This window comes from Cucumis sativus, chromosome 3, assembly GCF_000004075.3.
Source record: "Cucumis sativus cultivar 9930 chromosome 3, Cucumber_9930_V3, whole genome shotgun sequence".
NCBI classification, from domain to species: Eukaryota; Viridiplantae; Streptophyta; class Magnoliopsida; order Cucurbitales; family Cucurbitaceae; genus Cucumis; species Cucumis sativus.
The window spans coordinates 3164486-3192437 of record NC_026657.2 but is presented as its reverse complement, the minus strand read 5'-3'; the positions used below and the strand labels follow the sequence as shown (position 1 = coordinate 3192437).

The following is a 27952-nucleotide window of genomic DNA, read 5'->3' as shown; positions in this document are numbered from 1 at the left end:
GTTGAGTTGATAGACACATAAACTGGATTAAACTATGCTCGATCTCACCTTTTGTTTCTTTTTTCCAACCCTCTTCCATATGTCTAAAAGCAAACTACCAACAATATTGTTGAACATCACACGTATGGCTTATTGTTGTGAATAAGAGAAGAAAACTTGTATGTATATATAGAGTGAGAAATACAAATATAGTAAAGAAAGAAATAAACGATAAAGAAACTAAATGGTTTATGAGAAAATGGAATGGTTTAGAACTTATTTTACTTCCTTCTTACCATAAAATTTCACCATTTTTCTAAAAAAAAAAAAACTTACAACTTCTCCATCACAAAAAAGTAATAAATATTGGAACCTTACCACTAAAGTGAATATTTGAGGAATAAAGAGTCATGTTACTCATCCAAATTCATAAGAGACACATGTGATGGGTAGATCCAAATTAGAAAAAGAAGGAGGACAAAGTCTTAGGTCATCCTACCTATATATAATTGGAAATCAAGTGAAGTTAAATTTATTTCAATTATGTGGAAGCTTGGTACACCATTATTCTCTCCTTCAATTCAACCCTTAAAGCTTATGTGCCAAGCATCACATTGTATGCAATTCTTTTTTTGTGCAACTTGCATGATCCTAGGTCATTTAATTTTAGTTACCTCTTGTCCATCACCTCATCACCCTCACTTTTTTCCGATCACCTCATTCTTAGTTACCTTATATTGGTTACGTCGTCTTCCTAATAAAAAATTTCATCGTTGAAGCATGTGCAAGTCAAGTGATATTTCTTTTAGCCAAGTTGTACATCAACAATGTCTACTTGAATTTTGACTTTAAGAAACGTTTAATGATCATAAAACTAATTTTCTTTATGAGTGATTTTGGACCAAAAAGATAATTCTTTATAATAAGTGCAAAAGAAAACTTAATCAAGGCTAATAAAGAATCATGACAAGCTAAGGAAAGGGAGCTGATACCCCGATCAACCTTGAGTTTCAAGGGTGATCAGGAGCCCACTTGGCTAATGATCCAAAGTTGGGTCTTTGACCCAATTTCCTATGGCTTGGCCTCGAAGTTCAGCTTTTGCACAGATACACCTCTGAGCCCAAGAATACCACATAGGATTCAATTAGGTTATCAAATAACTAGATTCAATTAATATATGAAAAAACAAACAAAATCTGTTAACGCTAATCTATATTGACAAGTCTAAAAACAAACAAGAATTGTTAAGACTATTATCTGCTATGGCAAGCGAACAAATTGAAATAGAGAAATCTTCTCACCATCCTTGATAGAATGTCCTATTAAATATACAAAAGATCAAACAATCTGCCACATGATTTTATAAACGCGCATTCAATTCAATAACCTCCTCCACAGTGGGTCTCACAACAACAAAATCAACCTCATCTACTTTCAATAATCATATTATATCAAGTTCTACCCTAATTGAATCAACGCCTTAAGATACAACCGTCATTACTCCTTAATCTACCAAGTATCACCCACACATCCACCAACAAACGATCGCGATCCTCTAAAACAATCAAACTACCAACAAAAGATCATGATCCTCTAAAACAATCAAACTTTGTAATTTAACAAGTTTCTTATATAGTTAAACAAAACTATACCTTAATAAAAGATTAAAGGAAAGAGAAAAAAAAGAAAGAAAGAAGATGAATGAAACAAAGGGCATTGCCATTGTTAATTTGTTCATCACAAGGAGAAGATTGATCAGACGGTGAAGGATGGGTGAGCGGTGTGGGTTTGTACTGTGTGGTGCTTAACGCAACCCATTTGCTCGCCATCTGGCCCCATCACTCTCCTCCACGTTCTTACTCTTTCTTCTTTCCAACAAATTTCCCTTTTTTTTCCTTTCTCTGTTTTTTTTTTCTTTCTCGTCTCCAGTTCTTCCCCCATGGCTTTGATTCTTTCAATTCCCCTTTCTTTCTATTGATTTACCACTTTCCTTCTTCATTTCCGGTTTCCAATTCCCTTTAATTTTCCTTCTCCCTCTGCTCCTTTTCAATCCCCTCTTCAAAACCTTCTACTTTTGGTTGGAGGTGGAGGGGCTTTGAAATTCAAGGTACGTTCCCATTTCTTCCACTATCTTGCTCTCTCTTTTCATTTTTGGGTTTACTAACCCTCGATTACTTGTGTTGATTAATTTAAGAATTTGGGCTGTTTAAGCTTCTTGTTCTTTCCAATTTATTAACCCTGCTTTGCCTGTTTTACTTGCGATCGAATACCCACTTTCGATTTTGTTTCTGGGTTTTGTTTTCGTTTGCTTTTGATACATGGGTTGATTCGGTTTTTGTTTTTTTTTTTTCAATGTAATTTATTTTTTAGTATTTGGGTTATTAATTGATTGTTTCGCTATGTTTTTTTTTAGATTTAAGTGTTGTTGAGGCGGAAGGATTCCTGTTGTCTTGATCTGACTGACATTTCGAGTATTTGGGGTGTCGGAGATCTCCTTGGATTTGTTTTATGGATTTTGAAAGCGAATGCTCGGCTCTTGAATCTGTGGAAGACAATGAAGTGAACCAGGAAGCTATTCCTTTTGATGATGTCAACCGAATCAGAATCAATGGCACTTGTGCTAATGATGCTGACCAGTCTTGTGCTGCTGAAAGTGGTCTTGATGCTAGGGTATCCATTTCACCGGCTGCTAAGGGAGAAGATTTAAGTGGAGAAGCTTTGAATTCACCTCCTTCCATAACCAAATCTCCTATTGACCTTTCTTCTCCTGTAACAAAAGGGTATGGATTGAAGAAATGGAAGCGTATTCCTAGAGACTTTGTGAAGGATATGAATTCAAGTGATGATACTAGTAAAATTTTGAAGAGGGCACTCTCTACTTCTGGGAATCCAGTTAAACCTCAACTTTCTCCATCGGAGAATAAGCAAAATAATGAAGGTTCTGTTGGATCTGTAACCCCGTTGAGGAATATAGGAAATGTTGATGGCTTGGTTTTCCATGGTTCTAGTTCCAATTCCAGGTTTGCTACGGGGTCTGCCTTTAACCATGGCACAGATTCTGAAAACAGTGAAGATCGAAGTAGCAAATCTTCCACAGCAGCCAGTGTTCCGAAGGCAAGGTACGATCTGAATACCGTCTTAGGACATGTGCGGGAAAAGAATAGGATAAAGAGCATCAGTGGGAAAAGTACAGGTGGTTCTGGCCAAAAGGGTCAACAGGGAAAGGGACGTGTTGAAGGCAGTAAAAAGGCAAGGGGAGAAAGAATCAAAGTTGAGAAGGAGAATTCTCAGTCTAGCATTGAATCTGACTCAAGGAGCTCATGCTTTGTCTTTAGGCAGGGCACTCTTGCTGCTGCTAGCAATGGGAACCAAAATGAAAGGTCCGTTACGGATGATGGAGACAATAGCGATGGAGCTTATGCAGGTGATCAACAGTTTAGTGAAGAAGCTGAAACTGCATATAGGAAAGAGGATGAGGTAGAAGCTGAAGATGTTACTCAAGATAATCTGGCAGCAGACTTGTCTTGGGAAGTTAAGGATGAGAAGGATAGGAATCACTGGTCACCCTTGAACAAGGATCCCATGGACGAGTCTATTATCAGCCTCCAGTCTGCGCAACATGCGCTTGAAAAAGGTTCATATACTATTTCTTTAAATTTTTTGATTCCCTATAGTTTTTAATTGCTATCATGATGGGATTATTAGGCAAATGTACTTGTATCCGTTATTTTATACTCTTCCTAATCAAGGATCGTGGTATTGAAATTCTAACAAACAATTTCTTCCCCTTAAAGACTTTTTTCTTGAGACTTCATGATTTGATAGTGAAGTAATGATTTATCATCCATCATGGCTTTCTTGAAGCTTTCTTCATGGAAGCCTTTAAAACTGTCATCAACATATCACCATCTTTCATAAAGCTTATGGATGTTTGAATCTCTCGTCATCTCCCACATGCTTTGGCTTCTAGTTGATATTGGATAACGTTATTTTATCACTTTTTGGCCAATGTTTATATCGATGCATTATTTGTGACAAATATGATCAACTGAAATCCTTGCTTCTTTTTCTACTCCCTCCCCTTCTACATAGCTAGCAGTCTGATATTCTACAGTGATCATTGGCAAAAAATTTAGTGACGGACTTGTATGTAAATAGGCCTTGAGACTTGTTACCTCAGTGTCCCAACTAGGTCTACATGTCGTTGAGTTAGCAATCATTAGCTGATCATTTGTGTGTACTTGTAGAGAGGCGGGAAATTTTGTACCATTGAACAAGTAGAGGAGTGAAGTTGTTGGTATGGCAAAGTTTGTGTGTGATTTTTGATATTAGAACATGTTTGTTGACTTGAAAATATCACCTACTGCCCATGGTGTGCTCAAGCCATTGTAGAGACCAAACTATGTCATTTCATTCCTTCATTTTTTCTGAGTAAAAATTGTTTCTATTAAAGAAAATGTCCTATGAGTTTTCTAAGCAATCAAATGTAGTAGAGAGTCAAACGTTTACGAATAGTTGAGATTTATGCAAGCTTGCATGAACAGTTATGATTATTATATTTTTATTTATTACATAGTGTCAGGATGGTTGATTAGGTTGTCATTCCACATCCGATGTGACTTTTTGTGTGTGAAATTCTGTTAATTTATCAATATGTTATTCTACACCATGGAATTTGGTTTTTATCCATCCAATCTGGCTGTTTCTTGCTGGATTTTTCTGCAGAGTTGAGCTAACAATGTGGCATCTAACAATATGTTACTCTGCACTTGCTAGAAATCAAGAAGCTAAGGGAGATTGGAAAGGACGAGATAGCATCTTCCAGCATAATCAATGATGCTGAACCATCAAGTTTTGCGTATGACAACCTAGAAACACAAAAATCTAGTTCATCTTTCCAAATGGGGCCCGGGAAGGCTGCTACAAGTTCTGCCGAATCCACAGTTCTGTCCTTGACAGGAAAGGTGAAACTTTTGGAGACCAAATTAGAGGAGACGATTGCCATGCTCAAATCAAAGGAATCCCGAGTTACTGAACTGGAATCATCCATTAGCACCAGCAAGTCACCCAAGGAGGAAGAAGTAATGGAAATAGAGAAGGAATTTGAGAGGTCTTTTAGGCAAAGACTGGAAGCAGAAATTGAATATTTGGCAATAGTAAGAGCAATTGAGAATCTACAATGTGGAATAGTAGTTGATGGTAAAAAAAATTTGGCAGATGAGCAAGTAGAGATGATGAGCAGACTTAGAGAAGCTGAAAGTAAAGCTACAGCGCTTAAGGAACGAGCAGAGGGATTGGAAAAATACTGTGGTGACGTATTGGAAACCGAGGAGGTTTTAACGACTCAAGGGGAAGTATTCAAGGTTAGTTCTTGTGCATTTCTGCAGTTGATACTCCTGATCCTCGTTCTTTGGCTTTTTGTCTTGCAAATGCCTTCACCTGCTGAACTAGTTGTACCAACATAATTAAGCCTAGAAAAAGGAGATACATATTTTGTGAATTGAACAGTGTTTTAAACTAAACGTTTTTTTTTTTTTTTGGTTCCCTTTTATCATTTTGCATAGAAAGAAAAAAATGGAGGAAAAGGAAAGGGGCAAGTAGGAATCTCAGTTGTAAGTTGTTTAATGGGTTTTTTTGTTTTCCTTTTGTTTTCTTCTGCTGTAACTGTTGTAGTCATGATTTTTGATAGACAACTAATAGAGCTTCTAAAAACGTTGCAACCGCTCGATGAATTGGTATACGGTATTAACTTCTTGGAATCGAATGCATTCATTCATTGAGATTATATGTTTCTGTTATTAGTTAATGTATTTGATGAACAAACATTATGTAATAATATTATTATTTATGGCTGTATCGACTCGAGGTGGCTGTAACTCAACCCTCGGGTCAAGTTTATTGGAACAACTCTTGTTCTTTTGGGAAGACTGTAGGCATAATACTACTTGGTGGAAATGCCATATTGTGAATTATTGAAGACATGATATTGATGTTGATGTTGTGCACTGAAACTTATTCTTTCTTTAAAATGTTTTGCTTTTTGGTGACTGACAAGACAATCCCAAAGGACTAGACATTGCTCTTGAAAACTCATTACATAAGGAAATCTATGTCTTGACTCTGTGGATCTCATCTTTTTAGTTGGAGAATGTACATTTTATTCAATTGGAAATTTATTTCTTACAAATTCAATTAGTTTAAGGCAGTCATAAGTATTAAATTCACGAACTTGAAAGGTTTGCATGGCAAGAAAAGAAGAAGAGAATTTCAAAGGATAACTTTTCAAAGATTGGCTACATAGTTGTGACCTTTTTAACTTATTTTATTTTTATTTCAATGAATTAAATAAACGAGAGTTAATTGTATATTATTAAAATATTTGATTAATCAATATGAAAGTTGGAATTTTTATACTTCTTATATTGCAAGGAAAGTTAAAGAAATAATGCACCTTTTATCACTTTTTGTGGAAGGGCTAATATAAACCACCCTACGCAACTTCAAAGGCTAAAGTTCAACATATCTAAACTTGTAATTAAATCACATTAACTTTCTTTAGAAAAATCACCACTTTCACTCTTTTGTATTTACACCAACCAAACCAAGAATGACCCCCCAAACTTAAAGATGCAAAAAGCAAGATTCAAGACTGGCTTCCTCCGGTGGCAGCTTGTTGAGATCAAAATCCAGCACTGGTCTCTTCCAATCCGTTGGATCAGTTGACGAATCTGCCATCGACATGGTTGGCTTTGGTTCAAAGCTCGTTCCAATGGTAGCACTTGCAGTTTCCTTTTTAATGGCAGCGTCTGTTTTATTGGCTTTGTTATGGCCAGACTTATGTCCTCCCAATGCTTTTGGATTTGTGAATACTTTGCGGCACATGTTACATTTATATTCCTTCTCCAAAGCCCCATTATTCTTATTTTCTTTAACGTGCACTTTTCCAATTGTCGATGACTCCTCGTAATCAGAATGAGTCTCAGTCTTCACTCTTTTTTTGTTGAGACGATCACTAGGGATAACATTAACGACAGTATCGGTGGTGGTAGTGGAGGAGGTAGGAGAGAAGGTGCTCTTCCGCCCTCGTCGACCAGTGAGAAGCCAAGAGTGTAAAAATTTAGAACAATCAACGACGCCAAAGATGGGAGAGGGAGAGGTTCGTCGGGTGGCAGCTGCAGTGACCGGAGTTGAAGGTTGGAACAATAAGCCTTTCTCCATTGGTGTTTCAGTGGAAGAAAACTGGTTCTTGCAATCGTTGTCGTCCACCTTGGGAGCAGCATTGGTGCTTCTGATCTTGATCTTGATCCGGAGTGAATTGCCATTGTGATCCATTGATCAGGATAAAGAAGATATGGGAATTAAAGAATTAGAGAATAGAATTTAGGGTTTAAAAGGATTGAGAAAGTTTAATGTATTGTTTAGGGAAGTGAACGAATCTCACTTACACACACTACTGCTTTTATTTATATATACATACAAGGAAAAAGGAAACCTTTCTTTAAAAAAATTTCAAATTTCAAGAGTTTCCCAAATCATTTTAGGTTTAATTTTAAAATATATCACTGTTTATTTGGTTCATGAATTTATGAATTTATTAAAAATAAAGCTTTTAAATATATTTCATATGAATGAATAATTTAACCATTTAATTAAGTTTTTTTTTGCTATACTTAAAATGCTTCAAATTGGACATCCTATATTTAAAACTAATTTTGAGGTAAAAGTGTGTGTTAAAACTTGCGAATAGTAATATTAGTTTGGAATGTTCTAATTTTCATATACTAAAATTAATGTTAACAACTTCATACAACTTAAGAATGGACTGACATTAACAAATGTAGTTCAAATAGAATTTAAAATATTCTATTCTGTATTTTACGTCAACCAAACCAAGAATGATCATCTCAAACTCAAAGACGCAAAAGGCAACATTCAGGATGTTTCTTCGTCGTCTGGTGGTAGCTGCATGTTGAGATCAAAATCCATCACTCTCTTTTGATTGGTTTGATCAGTCGATGAATCTAATGACATCGTAATAATCTTCGGTTCAGAGGTTGTAGTTTCCTTTTTAATGGGAGCATCATTTGTTTTTTTGGGTTTGTAATGACTCGACTTATGTCCTCCCAATGCTCTTGAAGTTGTAAATACTTTGCTGCATACATCACATTTATATTCCTTCTCAAGAGCTCCATTCTTCTTCTCGTTTGAGTGCACTTTCTTTTTCAGTAGTCTCTCGTGATCAGAATGAGTCTCAATTTTCACCCTTTTCATTTTATGTTGATCATCAACGGTGGTGGCAGTAGAGGTAGAGGTGGAGGTGGAACTTTTCGTGTGGAGTCGTTGATCACTAGCGATAACATCATCGGTGGTGGTAGTAGAAGAGGTAGTGGAGGAGGAGGTGCCCTTCCGTCCTCTTCGACCAGTGAGAGACCAAGAGGTCGGTAAAGATTTAAGGCAATCAACAACAATATTGTTAGAAGCAGCAGGCGATGGACAAGAAGAAAGAGAGCTTGATGGTGTGGTAGTGGCAGTTGGAGGTTGGATTGATAATCCTTTCTCCATTGTTGTTTCACAATCAAACCTCATATGATCACCAATGGAACATAACTGCTTATTATCATCATTTTTGTCCATGGAGTCGACGTTACGTTTTCTGAACTTGATCTTCATTGATGGCAATAGACAAGAGATTAAGGAATATAGGGAAGTGAGCAAATCGAACTTAAGCTCACTACTCACTTTCATTATGTATATATATATATATATTGACATCTAAATCTAACTCCATAAGGAAATAGGAAACTGGAAAAATAAGGAAAATAATTATATATTTTGGTTTTTGGTTTTTGGTTTTTCCTAATCCTTTTAGGTTTTTAAATCTTAATAACTAATTTTAAATATTTATGATTTAGTAATTTTTGTAACTATAAAATTTATTGGAATCGAATTTATTTCTTTCAACCAAGTTGTTATATCTTAAAGAGAGGAAAATATTACTGAAAATAAAATGAAAATGTAAAAGTGGGATATATTTAATTAAATAAATTCATTCTCTATCTAAATCTTCCTTTTTTCTTTTAGATTAAAATACAATCTTTGTAGTTAGATATAGTTACCTAGATTTTCTCTTTAAATATCTATTAAATTAAAAGATATAAAAAAAGAGTTCTCGGCTAATTAAGTTGGAAAATTGAGTTTCTTAGCTTAATTAAATAGCATATATATATATATATATATATATATATATATATATTCCTCCACTGATTAAAAACCCTAATCTTCTTGATGATCAAATGATCTTTAAGTTGATTAATTATAATTCAAAAGAGATACCCATTCTTGATATATGTTTGACAAATTCTTATTAACCTTTCTTACCAAATTTAGGAAAATAACTTCGAGATTCAATATATTTAAATCATTTTTAAAGATATAGTATGTCCTCTCAGCTAACTCTATGGATCCTTCTCTATATTCACAGCTTGATCTCCACACCTGATCTTAGTAAATGCTATTTATGCTTAAGCTCTAAGCTCTCTTTGGTGTATAGGCTCTTCAAGGGTTCTTAGAGCTCTATTTAATTAGGCTCACTTTTGTGCTCTCTCGAGCTCACTCTAGGCTTCTTTGAAGTTCGGATGAACTCTCTATTATATTACTCCTATTTTTGAGCCCTTAAGCCCATATGAGCATTCACCCACCATGAGAGATTCACTATGCTTATTTTCTAAAGCCTCGTTTATGCTCGCTCTTAAGGCTTGTCATGAATGCTATGATCTTTTCCCAAACCATTCTTCAAAAAAAGTAGAAACAGAAACAGAAAAACTATTTTCAAATACATATATCTTTCAAAATTTTCAAATGGTATAAAAAAGGAAACCCCGAGTATAAACATAGCAACCCAATAAATTTATAAAAGGATCAGCCGAATCAAAATCTCAGAATCAAAAGTCAAATTTCTTCTCAATCCTCACTGATATTTATATAAACATGGATTAGTGAAAAGAAAATACACAAAAGTTATGAACACAATCCCAGAAAACAAAATTGAATTAATGAACAAGAACGAGATGAAAGAAGAATTTAAGCTCCAAATTTCAGAATAATCCATATAGAGCTGATTGAAGTAGAGTCTTAGTTTAAATCTGCAAACAGCAAGAGAGAAGACCGCAGCAGCTAACATTATATATGGATACAAAAATGGAGCAATGAACAATGTTTATATATATATCTTGCTCGAAGACACATACTTCTATCTAACCAGCTAACCTATACTTGCTTTAACTTCTTTTGTTGTTGTCGTCTTCCATAGTTGGGAGTTCATTGAGATCGAAATTAAGGATCTTCCTCTCTTGATGAGTAGGATTCGTCACATTCGAACTGGTACGTAATAAAATTTTGGATTTGCGATGACGGGATTTATGGCCTCCCAAAGCTTGGTGAGACACATACTCTTTCTCACAGCTATTACATTTATATACTTTATTCAACTCAATTTCATTAATTTTCTTCATTTTCTTCACCTGTCTTTGATCCTCCACCACATCGGGATCAGAAAAACGAGATTCAAGTTTAGCTTCAGTTTCTAAAGAGGAAGATCTGGAGGAAGAGGAGGAGGGGGCAGCAACAGCAGCAGTACTGATACAGCCAATGCCCTTACAGCCCCTTTTGGCAGTAAAGGACCAAGAGGGCAGAGGCGAAGAGGAAGATGAAGAGGAGGAGGAGGCGATGGTGATTGGAGGTTGGATACCCTTCCATGATCTATCAGGATGAGACCTCATATGGCCATACAATGCTTTGATGGAATTGAATTCTCTATTGCATACTTTGCATTTACATTTTGTAGGCTTTTCTTCTTCATGACCTTCCAAATCAGACTTCATTATTATTAATCTCAAGAACTCAAAAGCTCAAAGCTCAAAAGCTCAAAGCTCAAAGCTCAAAGCTCAAAGAGAGGAAGAAGATCATATGATAATGATCAGTTTTAGGGTTTAGTGAAAACTAATAACAAAAATAATGAAATACTCACTCTATACCTATTAAGTGAATATAACTTATAAGGAAATCTACAAGTTTATTGGAGAAAATCACTAAAAAATCTCCAAGAGAATCACAAGGATTATTTATTTAAAAGGATTAAATAAGGAAGGGGGTTAATTACTCTTTGTAATCTCTTCCAATTAGTTGCCGTCATCGTACCATTATTCAACCAATTTCTCTTTTTGTAATCTCTTCTGTTACTGTTTTTCTAAAAATATTTTGCTGTTTGGGAAATTTTAAACATGGTTTAGTTAATTAGTATGGATCCACTTTATAATCAATGTTACAGTTTGATGCTCATATCTTGTATGTATAGCACATGTTGTCAAAGGAAAAAAAATATGTATGGGATTCTTAAGAGAATTTCAATCTTTAACCCTTTGGACCAACTAATGAGATTTCTGTGCTACCCATTAAGAGTGTTCAAAAAAACTCTTTGGATTTACCCTTTGTTAAATCATCTTAAAATTAGATTTCTTTTACAAAAGAAAAAAATTAGCTAAACAAATCCTTTATCATCACTTAGGTGTCGCAAACATACTAATAAGGAAGTTGATAAAATGACGACAAAATTTACCACAAATTAACTATATAAATAGTTTGTATTTTTTTTTATCATATTCTTGAAAAACCCTCTTTTATTATTTTGTTTTTTCTTTTTCTTTCCTATTTTTCATAAACTTTGCCTCGGCAAAAAATTCCTAACCCGTAAATATAATTACGTTTATTCTTAATTAGTTTGCAATAATATATAACTAATGAAGCAAATTAGGGTAGATTAAGGTAAAGGTAATTAAGTAGTTCCCAATTTCAAACCCCTTGTCTCATTGAATATTCTCTCATATGTTTAGAAATTTTTTAATTTTTTTATAAAACTATTGTGCAATTGTTTTTATCGGATTAATTTAAAATATACTGATTTTGAATTTTTATTTGATAAGATTTTAAAGCAAAATTAAAGAAGGTTAAAAGAAACAGAGTTTAGTTGTTTGTTAGATACAATGGGGATACTATAGATAAACATAAGATTACATACCTAAGGAAATGGAAATTGGTTATATAATTAAGAAGAAATAGTTGCTTTATTTTGTGGATCTGTTAGAGGATCCAAATATTACCCAAAAAAACGTTTCACTTTCATATAGTTTATTAAGAACCTTCAATTTCATGTCCTTATTATTGCACACTTCAATGTGCATAAAAAATGACCATTCTCACAAGGGTTCCACATTGAGTATTTCACTATCAGCAATCGGTAAGAACAATCTGTAACTAAGAGGTTTGACATTGATGACTCATGAGTTGAATCCATGTTTGTTACTTACTAAGATTAATATCTTCAACAGTTTCCTTCACCTAAATTGTTGTAACTTGAAGGAATAGATAGATTAGTATGTAGATTAATAGTCATATATATATATATATATATATATATTAAAAAAATTAGAAATCAGTCCAGAACTCAAGATAAGTTTAAATACATATGCACATTATGTGTAAAAATCTTCAAAATGGTTCAACTTAAAAATCTAACCACTTGGTATAATAGACACAGGTAGCAGGAGAAATGATGCCATTTGGGGTACAATAAGTGATCCTTGGACAAACTCCACAAGGAATGGAAGCCATTGCCCCTGTTTTAGGCTCCCCTTTGAGGCCTCCTCCTTGAGTACAATACTTATAACAAATCTTCCCAATTGGAATAAATTCAAATTCACCAAATCCAGAGCTCTTCACTTCCATCACCTGATTGTCCAACACCAAAGCATTTACAATCTCCTCAATTTGCTCTCTTGACAACTCTACTTTGAAAGCACCACTCTGTTTGAAAGACTCCACAATTCCTTCAATGGTCATCAACTTCTTCCTTTGTATCATTCTTGCACAAACTTGTTTGAGAGTATTGATGTAGTCTTTGTCGAGCTCCCCGTCACGATACCAGTTACCACCGGTTAATTCCTTAGCTGGTTCGAAGTCATTTGATAGGTAGAACTTCTTGCCTTTGTTTTGATAGTGTTGGACTATCTTTATCAGGCCTTTGGTTTGAAGAGACTTGAGGGATTTTGTTACTACACTTTCAGCAAACTTTGTCTCTCTTTTCATGTCAAAAGTGCAAATCCCCATGCTTTGCTTGCTGCAAATTAGGTCATAGAGAACTTTTTCTTGCCCAATTAGAGCTCCTCCAGACGAATTTTTCGTACCCAAATCTGGCCTTTTTCTCTTGAGTGATGATGGCCCTTCTGATTTCCTCATTGCTGCACCAAATATTATAGTGTTTCAAACAAATTGATGTTGAGTGTCTAATAATTTGCTTTCTACCATGCTTCTTAACAAAAACAACCGATACTCATTTCGCCGAGAGTGTTTTTTCTTTACGGATAATCCAAATCTGGTCAAACTAATAGATGTTGAGAGTGTCTAATATTAGTTTTCATTATTTTTAAAAAATTCATGTCACTGACATTAATGAAACTAAATTTGAGTAATCTGTAAAGAAAACTCCTTTTCCCGATCCAGCAAAACATCAAACTTTCAATATATATAAAAACTAACAAACAATAATCACACACAAAAAAACACCTTCAAATCATTCAGAATTACCTTTGAAAAAGTGTAAAACAAAATATTAAAATGGTTATATAATCAGATTCAAATCACTCACTAAAATAAAGGAAACAGGGGAACAAAACTAAAATCTAGCACTAAATTTTTCAATTTTTTTACGAATTCGAACTAGGGGTATAAACGGGTTGGGTTGGGAGATATTCTCAACCCAACCCATATTTTCGGGTTAGTTGGGTTGGCAACCCGAATTAAGTTTTCAACTCAACCCAAACCATAAAATATGGGTTGGTTTGGATTGTAATTTTCTTTTTTTTTTCATTTTTAAATTCTAATGTTTGCAAAGTTTAAAAAGTAAGAACAAACCATCTACGTTTATTATTCTTACTTGGAAGTCACAATTATAAGTAGCTCCCTTTGCCATAAACAAAATCACATATGAACAATGTAATAAAAAGAAGTCACCCAACAGAGAGGGCGAAATCAAATCACATAGATAACAACTTAATTCTCTGTGCTTGTTTCAGCGGATTGTAGTACTGGTACTTACAATAATTAATACAATGACCAAAACAGGAACAGGAAACATAGAAGATCTCTTCTACACAACATTATTTTTTGCTTTAGGAGTCGAACGTTTCAAGGCATTAACAAACTCCTAGTAGTAAGAACAATAAATATGTTCTTAATCTTCAAATCATCTGATTCTAAGATATGTATCTAGATACAAAATAATACAACCTTTTTAAGCATTCAGCCACTGAACTAAGAGATTGAAAGAGCTAATTTTTTTGTTACAAGCTAAAACAGCTTCAAGAGAAGCCATATTCAAAAGCTTGTAACTTGAACTTATAATCCTTGACAGTTTCGACACGAGGAAAAAACTGAGGACGGAGATAAAGGGGCATGAAATATAATGTAATAAAAAGAGTCCCGACTGAACAATTCCATTCTCCTGTAGTAACTGATGGGGAACAAATATAATTTCAGTATACCAAAAGTTGAAAGCAGGTAAGGTGAAAAAAGTAAAGAGCTGCAATAATGCTCCACAGTTACATGTTTGTGTAGCAAGAGTAGAAAAACGACAATCCTCCTTTTCCATAGATAGAATGCAAAAACTATCCCTGACAAGAAAAAAAAAACTAAGACTTCCAAAGAGAAAACGATAATCGTAGACCTGACTCACTGGCTAGCTAGATTACTTGCATATTTAGCTCGTCTACTAAAAACAGATTGGCATGAACAGTAAAGATCCCAGACCGAGTACCATGATCAAGTACTTGGGATAAATCATCTTTCAGTGTGGTTAGATACTTGTTAAATCCTCTTTTTTCTCCACCCCAATCCCAGGTTCATCGAGAAACCATAACCACAAGGCATAATAAGAAGTTTCAATCGAGAGCTTCAAAGATCATGTTTAATTTAGATTATTAAGCTTTAGACATGCATCAAACATTGAAGTATAATTTTGCCAGAGTAAATAATTTTAGTGTACCAGGCTGTTAGAATGGCCGTCGGAAGGAGTATCGGAGAGCGACAGCCGAGAGGGAGACGGACGGCTGCTGAGAAGACGGAGACGGACGGCGCGCGAGGAGGCGAAACGGAGAAGAGGGAGACGTACGCCTAACCTAACTTATTTAACTTTATTATATAAATAAATAATATAATATATATTATATATATATATATTAATTATAAAAAAAAATCGAAATATTCAACCAAACTCAACCCAACCTTTTTAAACTAACTCAACCCAACCTAGATCCAATGTGTTCGATAGTCCACGTTATATATGAGTTGGTTTGATTGAACCCAAATAAATGGTTCAACCCAACCCCACAAAAATATAAAAATTCAATCCAACTCACTCCTTACTTTTTTTTATTAGGTAGTCTTAATTGTTTGGTTGTCCGATAATTATATTATTTAGACACCACTATTAAACTTACGTTTTAATTAAATTGGACTAAAACTATATGCTACAGTTTTCAGTTTTTACTAGTTTGTGTAATCGTCTCTCCTCATATCATGGATTCTCATTTTGAATAATAGCCTATTTAGTCTCGTGTTATATATATAATATGAAATTTCTTTCATACCTTTAATTTTCTAAATAATTCAAATTTTTAGAAGAAAAAAAAAAGGATTGCATAGATGTTGGTTTGATATCAATTTAAATTAACAATTCAACCAAAAAGCTAAAGTCAAATTACACTATCATTAATTCATGATGTTTAATATCAATCATAAAAAAAATTTCATTGGCTGTTCCTAAATTTATTATTATTATTATACGAAATTTTGTATGCTACTTCTATTTCTTACTTGCGACAACAAAGTACATTTAAGAATTACGTGAGTCTATATAATTAATATTTAATAATGGAGGTATCTAATGTGTACGCTAGTAGAAAATTGATTTTTGGTTTAAATATCATTTTGATCGTTGTGCATTTAGAATCTAATTTAAATATCATAGTCTATATACTTTTAGATGTTAAAAATTTTTAGAGGTTGAAAGTTAATTTTCATTAAAGTTGATATATTAATAATAGCAACAATAATATTTCATCTATCTATAGAATCTAAAGGGTTGAGGGGAGAAACATTTTATTTCTGTTTTGCTCGTTTTACTCTATGGTTATTAGGTAATATGCATCTCAATCACAAACTATACGGTTACTAGTATAATTGCACTAAAAGTAGGTCCATATGAACAAGCTTTATTTTTCAACTCAATATCATACATTGTCGGTTTTCTACCTCAATTTAATAGGAAAACTAAGGGAAGTGGTTATTTAAAAAAAAAATCAAAATTTAAGGTTTGAAACAATAAGATATGATTGAATTTACTTGGGGTTTGAAATAAGAAATGTGAGTTATTACAGTAATAAGTTATTATAATGAAGTTATAATATAGTTTATGTTTGGAGGGTAGAATATTTTAGTTTGAGTTACAATATTATGTGTTTGTAACGTAAATTATTTTAGTTTAAGAAAAAAGTATAAATACGATAACAAATGTGAATTTTGAAATAGTGTTTGTTAAGATTTTAAATGATATTTACAATATCTTCGAGTGGTTATTATAATCTTATAACTAAAAATGTGAACTTTTAGAAAGTGAATCTAAACAAGTTAGTAATAATTGAAAATGATATATTTTTTAAAAATAATTATTAAATAAGTAGATCCTTTTTAATAAACAATAAGTGCATCATCCATTTATGATTAACAAAAACTACTACAAGGATAGTACTAAAAACAAATATAGAGGATAACATTATTGAGTTATAAAACTTTAAGGATCCAAATTTAACCTATATTAGGAACCAATTGTATTAGTTTTTTTTCCTTTAAATTACCATATTATATTTTTCATTATTTTCTATTAAAAAGTTTAGAATATAATGTTGCTCTTTTTCTAAAAAAGAAAACTTCATCGAACCAACGAGCTAACCATAACCTCTTCACAAAGAAAAAGGAAAACCTAATCAGAAAAACAAGAGTCTCGATGAAAAGGTAGCAGACAATAAACACAATTTGAACGAGGGTGGACAACATAATTGCACTTAACAAAAGAAAAGACACGACCACAATGAGCAAACTTCACTGTAACATTAACCACATTCTTAGAATATGAATGGAGAGGATAACACAATAATATGGTAATTAAGGACTTGATGTAGGTTAAATCTACGGGCAAACATGTGATACGAATATTTCTAAAGTTAGAGACAACTCTTTAACAACAAAATTCTATATTCAAAACAATTTCAAAAGCTTCTATGTTAGAACCATAATTCTTCCTTAAGTCTAATGGCCAACATGAGTTCAAGCTGATGGATAACTCCAATGTTCCCTCTAGTTCGACAAGATTCGAGAGTCGTAGAAGTCTAGGTAGGTGGTCTCCTCCCTCAATTGATGAATCAATACTAGTGCATCACAGAGTGAATAATTTGAACTCTCGTGGATTTTCTGCACGCTGATCTTATACATGTTGATCCATTAAAACTTTGAAATGTGGAATCGATCGGAGCTTTGAACACTTGTAGTTCATTGAAGCCATGAATGAGACCATCATGTTTAGAAATTATAAATAGTTGAGGTAAGGTGTTTGATGAGAAATGATATGTAACATTAAATGAAGTATTAATAAAAAAGGTAAGTTGTTAATAAAATTGGGGCATGAAAATGTGTAAATTAGGAGAGTTAAGGGATAGTTTATGGATTGGGAACAAAATTGTAGAACACACGTGTCTAGGTTAATTGTCCGTTACGTTTCCTTTCCAGCGCTTTCCGCTTCCAATACCAATCTCTTTATATTCCTTACGTCCGCTTCAATTCAGGCCATTTCTCTTCACCAACATTATACTTCTCCGATCAACTTCACCTTCTTCTCCAATTCCTCTCTAATCTCTGATTTCTATGGCGATGCCGTCTCGTGAAGCAATTGATACTTTCATCAGCGTCACTGGTGCCTCTGAAGCCATTGCCGTTCAGAGCCTCGAGGTTTCATTTCTATATTCTTTTTCCCCATTTTTTTTCTTTTTAATTTCATGTAATCGCGTTTCTGCTGTTTCTTGCTGATGGGAAGATGATGATTTTGCCTCAGCTTGATTTTTGTTTACTGTTGTTGATGTTTGATGTTTAGGTAGTTTGGGACTTTAGGTTTAGGTCATTGCTTCTGAAGCTGATTTTGTGGGTTCTTAATGGGAGTGTTTAATTTACTCTGTTTTTATGGATTTTTGTTCAATTTTAGGTATGAATATGTGGGTTGTGAATTTTTTAGTGGTATGTTTTGGTCTATTGGGTATATTTGTTGGCAGTTCGTGGGGTGTGTGTTTTGCTGGGATTTGGGATAGTAGAGATTAGGAGAATGTTAATGTTAAAAGCATTGGTGGTGAGATTGACTTCTTTTTTTGGTTGTGAATTGCTTCAATAAATCAATTCCTTTTTTTTTTTTTTTTTGGTGTTACATTTAGGCACATGGTTCTGATCTCAATGCTGCTGTGAACGCTTATTTCAATGAAGGAGATAGAAGTTCGTCTGTAAAGTATGCTACTAGTTCCGTTTAAACTTCTATTTTTCCGTTTGTAAAAGGAATTGAATTGCTTACCTGCGTATCTATACTTTTTTTTTTCCCTGTATTGTATCTAACCATGTTTTGAATGATGAACTTGGACTCTTCCCTTTATCTCCAGCGCACGTCAAGCCTCTGTTTCTGGTGAATATGATTTCATGGACATTGATGATCCAGTTGAAGTTGAACCCCAGGGTCCTCCTCGGTCTCTTCTATCTACAGCTAGAGAGATAATGAATCCCTTTTCAATACTTGATCAAAATCTGCGCCAGGGGTTCTTTGACCGCACTTCTGATTTTACAAGGTCTGCTCCACTTGTGACTCATCCAAGAGAGTCTAGGGAGATTCCCATAGAATTTAGAGATGGTAGTCGACCATCCAACCAATCACGCCATGAGCCGACAATTGAGGATGTCACTGGAGTTCCAGATGCCCATGGTCCAGAGGTTCATGGGACTGTCGTAGTTGATGATGGGGAAGATGAAGAACCTCCCGTTACTTCTATAGCACATGCACCAGATTTAGACCATCCGGCTGTTGCGAGTAACATATCTCGTGACAGAAATGCTGTATCTGGTGCCTTTGAAAGTGATGAGTTTCAGGACACAAATGATATTGAAGAAGAAATGATTCGTGCTGCAATTGAGGCTTCAAAAAAGGATGTTGGGCAAGCTTATCCGAGTGATCCCATAACTACGCACACTGTATGCAGTAACGCTAAAAATGTGGTGGAGTTTTTTATTTGATGTGAGGCATTGTGCGTATTGTGGTATATATTGATTTGGCCTTTTATATTAATGACAGGATTTAAGCAACACTAGAACTCAAGAAAACCTTTCTCACTTGGATAATTTTGAATTTTCACCTGAAGCTTCATCTGTCAAGGTTTGTTCTTATCTTAAAACCCCTTTTTTTTGTCTAAAAGCCTATACCGTCTCATGCTTGACTTGTATTGAAAATGCAGCCAGAGGAAGGTTTTCGTCGGCGAGGGGAGAATATTGGAGGATCTAAGGTAGAAGCTTCTAAGTCAACTGAGGTGGATGTGGAGCTGAGAAAAGTCAGAGGACTGAATGGAAGGTATTCTTCTCAACAATTGTATTATTTGTTAACCATTCTAGCCAGATCATTTGGACCCCTTTTGGAGTGACCAAAAGCAATTATGACAATGTAAAATGACTGTTTATTAATTTATCCAGATTGAATCACTTTTCAATCTGGCTGCTATCAGGTGGATAAAAGTTTTGAAATCAATCATCCTAAAACTTCGTATCTTCTCCTCAATATATATTTTTTTAAATCCAATTCTATCCTTCCATAAATGTTCTTTTTTTTTTTTTTGTAACAATTGGTTTTCCTAACTTTCTATCAAATCATTTATGTTAAAATCAAATTTTACTTGCAGTTTTAACTTTATAGAACTTTGAATAATTATCTTATAATAAATTAGACATTAATAACAATGTAAAAATAATTGTAGTAATACGCCATAGCTAAACCACAACAATTTAGTATTAGTTTTTCAAGCACTGTGACTAAGACATCATGGGTTCAATCACGACTACCTAGGGATTAATTTCGTACAAATTTCCTTGACACTCAAATGTTGTAGGGTCATGCATGTTGTCTTGTGAGATTAGTTGAAGTATGCATGAGCTGGTCCAGACACTCACAGATATAAATAAATAAATTGAAGCACTATATCATATTTTCAGATTTAAAATTAATATTAACCAAAAACTAATTTACTTAACTTCTAAATGGTTTTTCTTAAAAGTAGAGTTGCCACAATTATTTTAAAAGGTACAAAAATCTAAATCTAAGCCTTAATATAAATTACCATTGACCCCCTTGTTCATGATGATGCCTTCTGAGAAGAGTCTGTAATTTGAGTTGTATTGTTTGACAAAAAAGTCTGATGATGTTATATTGGAAAATTCAGGATGGAAACAGGAAGTACGTCTGCTCAAGATGAAGTTGAAGACCTAGAGGAAGATAATTTAGTTAGGCATCGATCTAAACGCAAGTCCACTGGTTATGTAGAGCCTGCAAAGGGGGATGAAGTAGATGTAAACCTTGCATCTAGTCCCAAGCATTCTGATACTAGTAATAATCCACAGCGCAATGGGAATATCTTTCCTTCTGATGAGGTACAGAATTTGGCATGCCTGTGTTTTTACCTTAATTTCTACATTGAGATTTTTCCTCTTAGCTGCTGATCTTATAACTATCCCTTTTAACTGTTGACACTTCTCTATTGAAGTGGGGTGGAATTTCTTCAGAGGAGCATGATGAAGCAGTCATGCTGGAGGCTGCCATGTTTGGTGGAGCTTCTGAAGGAAGTTCGTTCCATTTTCCATCTGCACCACATGAATTCATGAGAAATCAAGGTTCATATATTCAGCCAGCCCCTCGCCCTCCTTCTCCTTCTTTAGTAGCTCAGCGTTTGATAAGGGAACAGCAGGTTTGGCTTTGGTGTTTTAATTGAAAACCTATTCAGTTTGTTGCTATTTGTTGTGTCTAATTGCAAGTTACTTACCCATGCAGGATGATGAGTATCTTGCAGCCTTGCAAGCTGACAGAGAAAAAGAATTGAAAGCCTTGGAAGAAGCTGCAGCTGTTCGTGAACAAGAAAGACAAAGAGAGGAAGAATCCCGTCAGAAATTGGATGCTGAGAAGGTAATTCTGGTCATTTCTTTTTCTCTCTTGTGTAGATTTCTTTTCCCATCCAACGTACTTAATTGATAGAATATTATATATAAATATTTGAAAGAAGTTATGTGTGTGTTATGTCTGTATGCTCTCTTGTTGTGCTCTTAGGACATTCAGACTCCCGCACAGAACATTGTTCTCTATTCTGAGGACTCTATTAACATTACATATTACTAGTCACTATTATACAGATATGAATTTTATCTTATGTGGTGTATAGGACTGTTAGTTGATATATAATTAAATTTATTTTCACCCTATCACATCACCTTGAGGTTTTGGGTCTATGGGTGATTTAAGAAGGGGACAAAGCAGTGTAATAATGTGCTGTGTTAGACTCACCAGATGTGATTTTTTCAACACATGTTGAACACCTAATCTAAAAATTGATCAGGAGTTGGATGATTGCAATACATATAGCTAGCAATTGTTAACCAGAACAGAGCATAAGAAATTAATTTCCTCTCAAATAATTGGTTGTCATTTGATAATACTTTTATACAACGAGCATAAAATGAAATGTAGGTAAAGTTCACAATAAATTTTAGAGTAAAAACCATCAGGCTTATTATTTCAAAAAGGAATATGTAAATGCTCAAGTACTTTGTAATATTGTATAGAATGTTAAATGACTGGCTTTTATTACTAGAAATATTTAACTCGTTTTTTCGACCTCTTAGAGCAGTGCTGCATTGCATATTTCAATACTTCTTTTAGATGCCTAATATGAAATATCATAAGGCAGTACTGTCAGAATTCGTAGTGTGAGTTTCATTAAAGTGTGAAAATTATTCTATATATTACATATTTTTAATAGACATGTCCTTATGGTTTCTGTTTTTCATCGATATCCCAGCTTTATTTTATTATCTATTAAGTAACTTGATATTAACTGGAGGTTATCATTTTTCTCCATACCAAACTGAATTTGTTGCTCACATTCTTATTTATTCGAAGGTTGCTTGGTCCAAAAATAGGGTTTGGATAACATAGCATTGTTCTGATCAATGTGAAGATATTCAAATTGAATTTTGTTTCTTAAACAAACGTTCCTTTCCAAAACGTTTTATTTGAGTTGATTAAGTGTAATTTCTACTGTAATCCCTTTCCTAAGGATGTTTGAGATTCCACTCCCCACTAGTTCAAGTATGATGCATTGTAAATGTCTTCACTTTCTGGAATTCAGTAACAGCGAGCAATCGTCTGTTCGAGATGTTCACTCCATGGTTTCTTAATTAACAGGAACTTGAACGACGCTTGGCAGAAATAGAAGCTTCTCTACCTACTGAACCAAGAACAGATGACGAGAATGCTGTGACACTATTAGTGCGCATGCCAGATGGCAGTCGCCGCGGTCGTCGATTTCTCAAAACTGATAAGCTACAGGTGAGTTTTATAAAGATTGCCGATGGTGGATTTGTATTCTATGCCCCTCTTTGCCTAACTGCCTGTGATGTGTTTTTGTAGCGGCTCTTGGACTTCATTGATATTGGTAGAGTTGTCAAGCCCGGCTCCTACAGATTGGTGAGTACATTCCATATGCTTTGACGAGCAAATATCATGTGGCCTGTTTCTGGACTATCAGATATTACTTTTATTTGTCTTTCGATAAGCAAACAAAATTATTTTTAAAACCTAACCTGAGACATGTTATTTTTATTTTCATGAAACAGGTGAGGCCATATCCTCGTAAAGCTTTTGGAGATGGAGAGGGTTCATTAACATTAAATGAACTTGGACTAAACAGCAAACAAGAAGCATTGTATCTGGAGTTGATTTAGTTGAAACCGCATTGGTTAAATGATATATACATGAAAACTACTACATCTTCCCCTCTCTGTTGGAGCTTTCTTTGTGTGGATGAAACAGAGATGAGCATTTGAAGGTATAAAATAGAACCATTAATGCGGAATAATGGTGTTTGAAGTGCAAAATACAATCCCTTGTGCCGTGGAGGTTGCCTGTTTGCAGCTTTTCCTGTTAATACGATGATTTTAATCATCATTGAATTCTGTGGCTGCTGCTTTGTACATGACTAGTTCGATTCATTTTAGACTCAAAACATTGCATATATTAGATGATGGTTAGCCAAAATCTTTAGAATAGCCCCATAAACATGGTTGTTTTGTTCTGATTTTACATTGTTTTGGTATCTCAAATTTTTTCTGTCCGTTTGACATTTCAAAAAATTACAACTTGTCGTTGTAAGGATGATTATTATTTCGAAGACATGGGTAAGGTCTGTGATGGCTCAAGTCAAGTTGTTTAAGAGCGTAGGACAAGATTGAAGCTTTTTTTTTAATCAAGGATTCAGAACAAAATGACGAGGCATACTTTGGGGTGGGAGTGTAAGAACAACAAAATGACGAGGCATACTTTGGGGTGGGAGTGTAAGAACTCAAACCGATTTGGTCCGAAGGTTCAGTCCTCTCTCAATATCTCTTAACTCTAACACCGTTTTGTTGTTCTATAACTCTTGAGTTCGAGTTCATGAAAGGAGGGTCATCATAGATTGACTGCTTACTCTTTTTTATGAACTCTTGGGATTGGGATGTAGAGGGCTATGTAGGGGTGAGTGGAAGAAGATGGGTAAGAAAGCCTATGGAAAAGGGAAATCTTCTCCCAAACTCATCTCATCTGACAATGTTTATCATCTTTGTGGCACACACTTTGTCTTCTAATCTAATTCAACCCAAATTCTAAAACCCAATCCCATCTACAACTTGTCTTTCTCCTAAATCTCTCCATACAATACAAATATCAGTTGCTTGTTTGGGAATTTGAATAATTTATGCAGTGCACCAATTCAATATTTAAATTTGATGCTCCATTAATACTTTCTAAAAAAATTATTGAGAATCAAAAAGTAATTTTCTTAAACTAATTTTTTGGATTAGGCTGTGTTTTTTATTTTTCAAGGTCCTTACTCCTTAGTATATAAGTATCTTTTTTTAGAAAATTCACGTGGCATCCTTTTTTACTGACCAATCTTTCCTTGAAAAGAAAAAAAGCTTTGATTGTTTTTAAATATAGAAATTTTAATCTGAGTTTGAAAACCAAATTTTGTGATCAATGTAAATTGAGTAAATAAACTCAATATTATATTTAGGGAACCAATTTTAGAGTTAAGCTCATTAAGAGGTTTCGGATTTAAATTTTTAAATTTTTTAAGTAATGTAAAAAAAAAAGGTTATTTTAAAAGTTTTAAATTATGAAACCTACATATCCTTACATTCATACTATTTATGATGTACATCTTTGCTTTAAATGTGAAACTTTGACGATCAAAAGTGGTTCTCCAAAAACATTATTTCACAAACTCCACTAATTTAAAATCATGAATACTCATGAAAAGAAAATAAAAAGCAATGGAATAAAAAAATAAGATGAATAAAAATCAATGAAATTGTATTTCTTTATTAAAATAGAAGTAGTGCTGACCTTCGAAAACTTACATCACTGAAAGAAATATTGTAATGAATACTTGCACAAAAGAATTAAAGAATTGCAACAAATCTATTATAGACTCTTTTTTCTTTTATAATGACACTGCCTATGATTCTATATAATATTAATACTCAACAAAAGAATGAAAGAATAATCAATCACCCGTTTCTCTATGCTCTATTTTTTCTACCCCTACAAAGAATTTTCTTTTTGTATAACAAATTACAATTGAAATCAAAAGAATGGTATAAAAAAAAATCAAGAAGTTGGATGGTTAAATGAAGATGAACTCCCGGAAACTTCTGCTGGTGACCAAGCTGAGACAGTGTAAAGTGGCTGATCTTCCCAAGTTAGGCAAATTGCTTGAGCTGTTCCTTCTTCTTCTTCTTCTTCTTCTTCAATCTTTGTTACATTGAATCCATGAGCTGCTGATGAATACATTTTTAAGAGGAATTGAGTCTGGAGAAGCTCTCGATCGTCGTGAATCCTGATGCATTGCATCCCTCCTTGCTGCTCCATATCCTTCTTCCATTTCTTGAACCCAACATGTCTTTCATACCTCTCCCTTCCTTCACATGCTATCGTGTTCCTTATCTCCCTCCCAAACATCTCCTCCACTTTCAACCTGGCCGAGCTTTCGGGTGGAAGGCTTGTGTCAAGGGAATCAAATACGGCGGCGTAGTACTTCAGTGTAGCTGCAACTCGTGTCTCTAACCTCGGTTCGTTGTGCTCGGCTTCTTGTTCAGCCATGACAACAATGCTTGGGTTTGTGCTTCTGATAAGCCCCAAAAAGTCTCTCAATGCTCCTCCATTGCCATCATAGAGAGTCTTGTGAAGTTGGAGTATGCAATTTACACCTACACTCTCTTGCTCCTTGACATGAAGCATCCATAGCCTCACATCCTCCAACCGATCCACCACGGCATGGAACTCAAATGGTAGCCTCAATGCTTCGGCGAATCCTGCTAGTCTATCTCCCGTTTCGTTCAATTCCTGCTTCGACTCACCGATCCCGGTGATTCGAACATGACTTGGTGGGTTTGCTCTAGATGCCAGACTTTGGAACAAGCTTGGCCATTGCAGCCCTTGCTTTATGTCAAAGTCTATGATGTGAACCTTGTCTTTCCCTTCAAATGCTCTTAGCAACATCTCATTTGCTGTGAAATGGATGAATTTTGGGATTGGACTCACCTCGTTTAGCAGACGTAGCGCTGTCCCCGTATCATCCTCCATCCGATCGTATTCCCTCGGTGTTGTTATGTGAAATACCTGTGGCCAAACTCTGCTCACTCTAAGTGCTAGAGCTTCTGTGTAATATGCAATCAAACGTGTAATTGGTGATGAACCTCTTGGTGAAGCTTGAGTTCCAAGTTTATCAATCAAGTGGGTAATCAAACCAATGTTCTTTGATCCAATTGCTTCAACACATGCCATTAAAAGTCTTATCAGTTCAAACCCTTCTTCTTCTTCCCTTTCATTTTCCAAATCAGAAGCTTGATGGTGATGATATGAAGGATTTCTTGAGCTTCCATTCCCAATTTCTTGCACTGTTGTTGTTGCTGCTGACACATTCTCTGTTGTTACTCTTCTTCTCAATGCAAATCTCTCACTTTCTGATGATGAACTCGAACCCGAACCCGAACCGGAGGCTTCTTGAGCTTTCACATGGCTGCTTTCCTCTCCGTCATTTTCTTCTCCCAAATCAGCAATCTCCGACAAAAATGGCGACGGTGACAAAATGACTTCACTTCCAGGAAGAAAGCAGAATCCTTCTTCATCGACATCAGGCTGATGAAACCAGAAACTCCCACCCCCACCTCCGAATTGGCTGAGAATTAACCCGTCTGCGGCGGTGTCGTCTCTGCATTCTCTCTTCCTCTTGGCACTGCTAATGGAAGAATCATCATCATCATCAAACCCAACTTGTTCTGCAATTCTCTTCAAGTTCTTACCTTTCCCCTTCCAAAACTCTTGCTTGATCTGCTGACTGGTGGCGGATAGCGGTGGGAGTCTAATGTTCTGCTTCTCAACAGAGAGCGCAACTGGACGGATTGACGGGGATCGAGCTGTGGCAGAGGCGTCTTTGGAACGGGAAAAGCTGCAGGGCAAATCCAATCTCTGTGTGCTCATCGAAGTTGGCAACTGCAAATGGCAAGCTGGAAATGGCGGCTGTGCTTCGCTTCTCAATCGATTCCTTGGTGAGAGCAATGTTGAACTAGAACACCCAGCCAACATCCTCTATCTTCTTCCAACTCTTTTGCTTCGTTTTTTTCTAAAAAGAATCAACACAACACACCCCCACAATTCTATTTTCCCGTTTTTTCCCTCTGTTTTTCTAAATTCCTTTTAGTGTTTATAATCTAAGAAAAGAACAAAAAAAAATGAATTCCCTTTAAGAACTACAAAGAATGAAACTACGTGAGTGTGTGAAAAATTCTACAAAAAAAAAAAAAAAAAATCATATGAACAAAAAGAATAAAAGAAAAAACAAAAGGAATCCGATGAGAAAGAAAGGAAGAATCAAAAGAAACACTGTGTGTGTAGAGCAAAATGTGTGTCCTAAAATTCAATCCCAACCCCGAAAAGAAAGAATGAAAGAATGTTGCAGCTGCCTAGGAAAAGAAAATCATCGGATTCCCAAAGTTTCAGAGGAAGTTCATTGGAAAAAACAGAGAGAAGATTTACTTACAAACCGATGCAGAAGAGAATTGAAGAACCATAGTCGAGAATTGAAATCGAAGCAAAATCTGATACTCAGAACAAAGGTTGAAGCCATCACACCAAAATCTAATAAAAACAACCAAATCCCGAAATCCGCACAACAACATTCATCCAAATCCAACAACTGAAGAAACAGAGAAAGAAGAACACAAAAACCCATTAAGATTACACAGAGAGAAACAGAAAGCGTGGCTCTGTGTTTTTGTTCAATTAAATTTCCATAATTTACCTGTCTCTGTCTCTGTCACAATTTCCCTTCTTCTTCTTCTTCTTCTTCTTCTTCTTTTTCTTCTCCTTTTGTTGAATTCTCTTCTCTTCTTGTTAGTTTATCTATGATTGATTTGATTTAGCAGCAGTGAAACAAAAAACGATGGACCAGAGGGAGAAAAGAGTATTATGGAGTGTGGGGACGAT

General features: G+C 34.8%; 5 protein-coding genes across 6 annotated transcripts; 2 read left to right on the top strand and 3 right to left on the bottom strand.

Annotated features, from left to right (window-relative positions):
• The first annotated feature begins 1795 nt into the window (after nucleotides 1-1795).
• LOC101208338 (WPP domain-interacting protein 2) lies at nucleotides 1796-5973 on the top strand. The gene is made up of 3 exons (XM_004148229.3): nucleotides 1796-2086; nucleotides 2393-3613; nucleotides 4756-5973. The coding sequence occupies exons 2-3, from the start codon at nucleotides 2488-2490 to the stop codon at nucleotides 5442-5444; spliced, it is 1815 nt and encodes a 604-aa protein (XP_004148277.1). The 5' UTR covers nucleotides 1796-2086; nucleotides 2393-2487; the 3' UTR covers nucleotides 5445-5973.
• Nucleotides 5974-7911: 1938 nt separating this feature from the next.
• On the bottom strand, nucleotides 7912-10859 carry LOC105435066 (putative protein TPRXL). The gene is made up of 2 exons (XM_011654423.1): nucleotides 10500-10859; nucleotides 7912-8643 (listed from the first exon to the last, which is right to left on the bottom strand). The coding sequence occupies exons 1-2, from the start codon at nucleotides 10857-10859 to the stop codon at nucleotides 7912-7914; spliced, it is 1092 nt and encodes a 363-aa protein (XP_011652725.1).
• A 1607-nt stretch (nucleotides 10860-12466) lies between these two features.
• On the bottom strand, nucleotides 12467-15231 carry LOC101208578 (DNA-directed RNA polymerase III subunit RPC6). The gene is made up of 2 exons (XM_004148230.3): nucleotides 15074-15231; nucleotides 12467-13271 (listed from the first exon to the last, which is right to left on the bottom strand). The coding sequence occupies exon 2, from the start codon at nucleotides 13267-13269 to the stop codon at nucleotides 12538-12540; it is 732 nt and encodes a 243-aa protein (XP_004148278.1). The 5' UTR covers nucleotides 13270-13271; nucleotides 15074-15231; the 3' UTR covers nucleotides 12467-12537.
• A 2664-nt stretch (nucleotides 15232-17895) lies between these two features.
• LOC101208817 (plant UBX domain-containing protein 8) lies at nucleotides 17896-23509 on the top strand. 2 transcript variants are annotated; one of them, XM_011652152.2, is made up of 11 exons: nucleotides 17896-18090; nucleotides 18564-18634; nucleotides 18783-19365; nucleotides 19466-19546; nucleotides 19626-19738; nucleotides 20601-20808; nucleotides 20922-21122; nucleotides 21206-21337; nucleotides 22613-22756; nucleotides 22838-22894; nucleotides 23044-23509. In XM_011652152.2, exons 1-11 carry the CDS (start codon nucleotides 18007-18009, stop codon nucleotides 23149-23151), a joined length of 1782 nt encoding a protein of 593 aa, XP_011650454.1. In that variant the 5' UTR covers nucleotides 17896-18006; the 3' UTR covers nucleotides 23152-23509. The 2 variants fall into 2 exon arrangements, with proteins under 2 accessions (XP_011650454.1, XP_011650455.1); XM_011652153.2 differs by lacking the exon at nucleotides 18564-18634 and having other exon boundaries at nucleotides 17930-18090.
• A 1248-nt stretch (nucleotides 23510-24757) lies between these two features.
• On the bottom strand, nucleotides 24758-27952 carry LOC101209060 (scarecrow-like protein 28). The gene is made up of 2 exons (XM_004148232.3): nucleotides 27768-27952; nucleotides 24758-27662 (listed from the first exon to the last, which is right to left on the bottom strand). The coding sequence occupies exon 2, from the start codon at nucleotides 27050-27052 to the stop codon at nucleotides 25076-25078; it is 1977 nt and encodes a 658-aa protein (XP_004148280.2). The 5' UTR covers nucleotides 27053-27662; nucleotides 27768-27952; the 3' UTR covers nucleotides 24758-25075.